The sequence below is a fragment of the Calidris pugnax genome, unplaced genomic scaffold (genome assembly GCF_001431845.1).
Source record: "Calidris pugnax isolate Ruff unplaced genomic scaffold, ASM143184v1 scaffold41, whole genome shotgun sequence".
Classification (NCBI taxonomy): domain Eukaryota; kingdom Metazoa; phylum Chordata; class Aves; order Charadriiformes; family Scolopacidae; genus Calidris; species Calidris pugnax.
In genome coordinates this window covers 21,426,779-21,433,021 of record NW_015094509.1, presented here as the reverse complement: position 1 = coordinate 21,433,021, position 6,243 = coordinate 21,426,779, and the positions used below count along the sequence as shown (strand labels likewise).

General features: G+C 51.3%; 1 protein-coding gene across 1 annotated transcript; it reads right to left on the bottom strand.

The window, feature by feature from the left end:
- Positions 1–1,326: 1,326 nt before the first annotated feature.
- On the bottom strand, positions 1,327–5,432 carry MYC (v-myc avian myelocytomatosis viral oncogene homolog). The gene is made up of 3 exons (XM_014965236.1): positions 5,175–5,432; positions 3,459–4,188; positions 1,327–2,464 (listed from the first exon to the last, which is right to left on the bottom strand). Exons 2-3 carry the CDS (start codon positions 4,171–4,173, stop codon positions 1,902–1,904), a joined length of 1,278 nt encoding a protein of 425 aa, XP_014820722.1. The 5' UTR covers positions 4,174–4,188; positions 5,175–5,432; the 3' UTR covers positions 1,327–1,901.
- Positions 5,433–6,243: the final 811 nt, after the last annotated feature.

Below are 6,243 nucleotides of genomic sequence, written 5' to 3'. Positions count from 1 at the left end.
CCCCCCCCCCCCCCCCCCGCCCCAAGAAATCTTCATCCCAGCACTTCAAGCACGTCATCAAGTGGAATTTAGACACTCCCTCTCTTTTGGGAGTCCCAAGCACAAAATTGTGAGGATGGTTACCCAAGGCTTCGCAGGACAGAGACCTTTGGCATCTACCCTGTCCCTCAAACTCTACCTCCGTTCCCCCACCGCATGTACACCCACACTCAACTCTTCTTCTTCCTACTCCAAACTCCAAAGTAATAGAAAACTTGAACCCTCAGTCCCAGTTCAGTTGCTGGCACTGCTGTTATCTGGCAGCACTGCTGCCCAAATGATTGGAAGCCAAGCAAATATGTATTTAACGGGAATTATGAAAATCGAAAAGTACAAGGTTTAACTTTTTGAAAAGCACCTTCTTCCCCCACATCAAAGGACTCATTGATTTCTTGCTCAAGTTCTGACCAAAGTGGAGCGGGTGAAAGGAGGGAAGAAAAAGATCAAACCTAATCTTAGGAGCCGTGTCAAGCAAGTACTGGATTGCTCATCTGAAGCCTATGAGACAATTCCTGAATGTAAATACAATTTAATATGTCTGGCAAATGTTAGGAATCTGTCTCAGCATATTCTCCAATTGAGAAATAGCTCTTCTTTTTCCTTTGCTCCCTTTTGTGCATCCTTGAACTTGTATTCCTTGAAGTCCCAGTAACTATTCACATTAATGAAGTGTTAAGGTGTTTGAGCAGGAAGATTGGCTCTGCTGATTTCAGCACTTAAAAAGGGAAACCGCTCTGTTGTTTTAACCACTTCAACACTCACCATCTCAGTTTATTTTCTTATCCCATTTAACTTCTGTTCAAAATCAAACAGGAAGCAATTAAGGTGAGCCTACTACAAAGCAGCCCTCAAAATACATAGCTGAGTCCCTAGTGCAGAATGAAGGTCATGCCCCAAAAATGTAATTATATGTATTTGGAAGGAACGCACAGCCCATACACTGGTGTGACTGGTGTAAAGACACACCACCTCAACTTTACTTTCAGTGGGCAGATGACCATGGCCAAGACAGACATCACTACCACCCACCTTCACAGAGACACTGGTGGCAACAGTAATTGAACCCACGAAGCCCATTAGACCAATCATTTTATCTACTTGAATTAATAGAAGGGAGGAAGGAAGAAACTCAACACCCTACTAAGCTGTGAAACTATCATAATTTCCTCTGACCTAACTCCCCTTTGACTTCTGTCAGGTCACTGCCACAACATCAGGGAGAGGGATGTCATGGAAATACACATCTAATGACAACAGTGGGAGACAAAGCAAAGTCTTTACACAGGATTTAGCTAATTATATTTTGGGCAAATATTTATTTCTCTAAAAACAAAATAAAAATCATTTTTAAAAGAAAAAATGTATTTAAATAAAAAACAAAATTGTGAAATGTTATGGCACAGAAGTTGAAGACAAGTATAAATCCAGTTGCCACAACTGTTGCGTATTAATGTTGCACATTTTTCTATAAAGACTTTATTAAAGGTATTTACATGGCAATAAGATGTGTAAATATATACAGCAGACTGGGGACAACTTTTATTTGGGATTCTCATATGAAAAAATGCCTTAAATACAAAATTTTAAAAGAAAAAAAAGTCGAAGAGTTCATCCCCAGCATGAAGAATGTCCCGTCATCCCTTATGCCCAAAGTATCAATTATGAGGCAGTTTTGAGGTTCTGGCCAAACCCTTGGGAGATTCGGCCCAGGTTGTGTAGTCTCAAGTCAAATCGCACAGCATGCAGTTGCAATAGTTCCATACTCGGTGGACTGGTGTAGTTCATGAATGATATTAGAAACATGAATATTTTATCATCGATTCAGTCCAGTTTGGGTGATTCTAAGCAACGCCCAAGAGTTTCTATGCGCAAGAGTTCCTTAGCTGCTCGAGTTTGTGTTTCAACTGTTCTCTCCTCCGCCTCAACTGCTCTTTCTCTGCGATCAGTCTGTGTTCGTCCGACTGGATGGAGAGAACGTACTCCGTCGCCTTTTTCAGGATAACCACCTTGGGCGCCTTCTCGTTGTTGGCCACCTCGGGTATCTGGTCACGCAAGGCAAAGAAACTCAGCTTCAGCTCGTTTCTCCTCTGGCGCTCCAAGACGTTGTGCGTTCGCCTCTTGTCGTTCTCTTCCGAGTCTGACGTGCGGGGACTCGAGCATTTTCGGTTATTGCTGATCTGTTTGAGAACTCTGCCACTGTCCAACTTTAGCCTTTTTGCAGCTGGGTATTCAACCTTGGTGGAGGGAGGAGCGGCGTAGTTGTGCTGATGGATGTTGACGTGACACCGTTTGAGGACCAGCGGGCTGTGGTGGGGCTTACTGTGCTCTTCTGATGTGTCTGTGCTGGACTCGGTGCTGGATTCGGATTCGTTTGCTTCAGCTAATGTGACGACATCAATTTCCTCATCTTCCTCTTGCTCTTCTTCTGCAAGGCGGGAAAAAAAAATAAATAAATAATCATAAGCTGATCTATGCAAACACTCTCAGGACTGCTGTGTTTATAAGGGAAGGTTACTCCCAGCTGCACAGCGAGTAACCGGTTGATAAAACCTTTTCTTTAGCCCATTTGATGGTGCTGGACCCCACTTTCCCCAAGAGCCTTTCCTTTAAGGAAGTGCAATAGGACACAGGGAGCGCGCTCCAAAGCCCGGCTCCCTGATTTCAAAAGTTGCAAAGATCTTGCGTAATTCCTAGAAGCGCATGAAAGATAGCAGGAAAGTGTAACCTCGGCTGTCAGCAGTACAGCGCAATAAAGCTCCCAGACTCAAGCTGCCCTTAATTAAGGATTTAGAAGGCTTTGGCCACGCCTCAAAAGAAAGCTTACTTAACACACATGTGTATTCAGAGACATTTTCTGAATCTCTCTTGATCTGCTAATTTGCGGAAAATCCAATGGGAAAAAAGAAAAAAAAAAAAAAAAAAAAGAAGGCAGCCCGTAGCCCTTTGAGTCGAAACTCACTTTCAAATTTATGAGGGAGCGGAACAGGCTGTCAAATACCTAAGGAAGCATTTCCCAAACTTTCCCAGCCTCATTCACTCCTCTGCAGTCACTTTCACTAGCACCTCCCCGACGGCGCATTCCCCCCGCGGCTCTCGGGAGGGGAGTTAACTCCTTCCCGGCCCACGGGAGCCACTTTTCCCGGGACACCACGTCGCAGACCGGCTCTGACCCCGTTATGAAAGTTTCTCCCTCCCCCCTCCCTTCTTAGTATTTTTTTCCCCCTTTCCTCCCTCCAATCCTGGAGGGAAAACTTGGGCTGGTTTTCCAGGAAATAAATTCTCCGGGAGTCTCTTCGTGCCTCGCTAACGTGGCATTTAAAAAAAGCCCACGAGGGGAGGGAGAAAAGGGGGGGGGGGGCGCCAGCGGGTTTACACACACACACAAACACACACACACATCACGCGTGGGTGACACTCACCCGAGTCGCTGCTGCTGCTGCTGGTGGTGGGCGGCGTGTCGTCGCCCAGCAAGGACGCGGGGCTGGCGCCGGGGGGTCCTGCCCGAGGGGCCCGCTCGCTGAGCGGGTAGGGGAAGACCACCGAGGGGTCGATGCAGTCGGCGGCGGCAGCGCCCAGGTCGTGCAGGTAGAGACCGGCGGAGGCGGCGGGGGAAGCGGCGAGACCGGGAGGCGGCGGCGGGGGCCCGGCGGGCGGCGGGCCGGGGCGGGCGGAGGTGGCGGTGGGTCCCCCCGCCTCCCGTCGGGCCGCCTGGTAGGAGGCCAGCTTCTCGGAGACCACCTTCTCCAGCTTGGCGGCGGCGGAGAAGCCGCTCCACATGCAGTCCTGGATGATGATGGACTTGACGAAAGACTCGTCGTCCGGGTCGCAGATGAAGCTCTGGTTGACCATGTCCCCCCCGAGGAGCTCGGTCACTATCTCCAGCTGGTCGGCGGTGGAAGGGAAGCAGGAGGCGGCGGCCAGGCTGGAGCGGCGGCTGGGGGAGAGGGGCGGCGTGGGCAGCAGTTCAAACTTCTTCCAGATGTCCTCGGACGGGGCGGGGGGCTGCAGCTCGCTGCCCCGCTGCTGCGCCGCCAGGTAGAAGTTCTCCTCCTCCTCCTCGAAGTAGAAGTAGGGCTGCACCGAGTCGTAGTCGTAATCGTAATTCTTGCTGGGGAAGCCGGCGCTGAGCGGCATCGCGGCGGCTGGTGCCTGCAAGGAGGAGGGGGGACAAAAAAAGGGGGGGGGGTTTGGGTGAGCCGAGCTCCGCCGCGGGGATCGGTTCCCCCACTCTATATCCCCCGGGGATGGGCTCCCCCCGAGGATCGGTGGAGCCCCGGCGCGTAGAGCTCCCCCCCAACCCCACACGCCGCGCCGGGAGGGGGGGGAACGCGCAGTCGCGTTTAGCAATTAAAGAAAAATATTATAATAATAGAAAAAAAAATAAATAATAAAAAAATGCACGACCTCCCTTCTCCCCCATTCCGAGCTCGGCAGGACAACCGGGCGGCGCGACCTCATCTAGCGAGGGGTCGGCTGCCGGACCACCCTCCCCGCGGCCGGAGGAGACCACCCCCCATCCCGGAGGGGGCTCCCGCAGCTCGGCCTCCCGGCAGGGCTCGCCTCCCCGCTCCGCTCGCACCGGGCACGGCGCCGGCTCGCAGCCCCCGTCCCTCCCGGGGGCGGCAGCGCCATCCCCATCCCGGGAGCCGGGCGGGAAAGGGAGGCGAGAGCCCGGCAGCTTCCAGCCGGGAGCCGGGCTGCTCCCCAACCAGCCACCCACCTGGGCACTGCTGGCCGTGCACGGGGACCTCGGCAAACTTTGCCAAATCTTGTCAAATATCCATATATACAAGCATATATATATGCATATCAGCAATACATGCCATAACCACAGCCTGCCCGCGCGTACGCGGGAGAAGCTAACGCTTACCCACCTCCCTCACCCCCTCTCCCACCCCCCAAAAAATGAAAATTAAAAAGCAAATTAAAATCCGATCGCAAGGAAGAGGCTGGGGAACGCCGGTACCCCCGGCGGAGGAGAGCGCCCCTGCGGAGGCACCGTCGGTATCCGCGTCCGCGGAGCGCAGCCCCGGGTGTCAGCAGCGCGGGGGGGGGGGGGGGGGGCTGGGGGAATCGAAGTGATGGGGGCGAAAAGCAGAGACCCCCCCTACCTCCCCTCCCCTCCCGCAACTCACCGGCTTCTCCAACGCGCCAGCTGCGAGACGTAGCGAGGCAATTATTGCGGGCGGTGCGGAGAACAACAAGAGGAAAAAAAATAATATAAAAAAGGCAATATATATATCTGTATAGTAAAATTAAAAAGAACCGCCGGGAAGGACGGGGGAAGGGAAGAAGAAAAAAAAAGAAAAAAAGACAAAACGCCGGGAGAATGTAGATCTCGTCCTCCCACCCCGGTTTTTTTTTTTAAATAAAAAAATAAAAAAATAACCCAGGGAGCAGTGAAAACCAGATAGAAAGTCCTTTTTCCTGGAGCAACACTTTAACATTTACAGGGCTGTCTTGGATTTGGGTGAAGGGGGTAATACCTGTTACGACTGTCCCCATCGGTTCCGCTAATTGGGGACGGGAGGTGTCAGCCAACCCCCTGAATTATCTTCCTCCTCCTCCTTCCTTCTCTCCTCAAGAGCAATGATTTCAAGCGGGATCTCTCACCTGGTGCATTCACCCAGCGACTTCCCAATCCCTTTGGGGTCAGGAGTTGGATAAACTGGAGTTTCTCAGCGCGGCGGTTGAACAGAAGTAGCCCTTATGTGCAATAAAACGGGGTCGTTTTATAAAGTCTCACATCTTGTGTTTGGGGGTGTTGCCACGTAGCAATTTTGGAATAAGCAACACCCTTCGTGCCTGTGTGTCTGTGCTCCTCTGCTGGGGGTACACAAGTGTCTAGGCTGATTTAAATAAAAAAAAAAAAAGAGGAACTAGAATGTTAAAAATACTGCATTATGTGGCACGCACGTAGTTAAATCCATTCCAATCCTTCCTTTTTTTTGCATCAGCTCTGCCATTAGCTGCTCAACGCGGTCACCCTTGGCTGGAAAACAGCAGCTTGAGAGGAGCTGGGACAGGGAGGTGCAGTTGAGGAGCTGGGTTCCTGTCCCTGGTGTGTAACCCCGGGCAAATAACCCGGAGGCTGGAATGGATTAATAACCCTGACCTGCTCCAGCACCACCTTGAGATAAAAGGGACTTTGGAACTTGTAATTGGAATCGTAGTATTAGAAACGTCAATACTACGATAATAATG

What these genes read in the sequence shown, in the direction of transcription:
- MYC (XM_014965236.1), bottom strand. Translation starts at nt 4,173, where the DNA reads ATGCCGCTCAGCGCCGGCTTCCCCAGCAAGAATTACGATTACGACTAC. An exon ending in CAGCAGCAGCAGCGACTCGG is followed by an intron (nt 2,465 to 3,458) that starts GTGAGTGTCACC and finishes CCCGCCTTGCAG; the next exon opens with AAGAAGAGCAAGAGGAAGAT.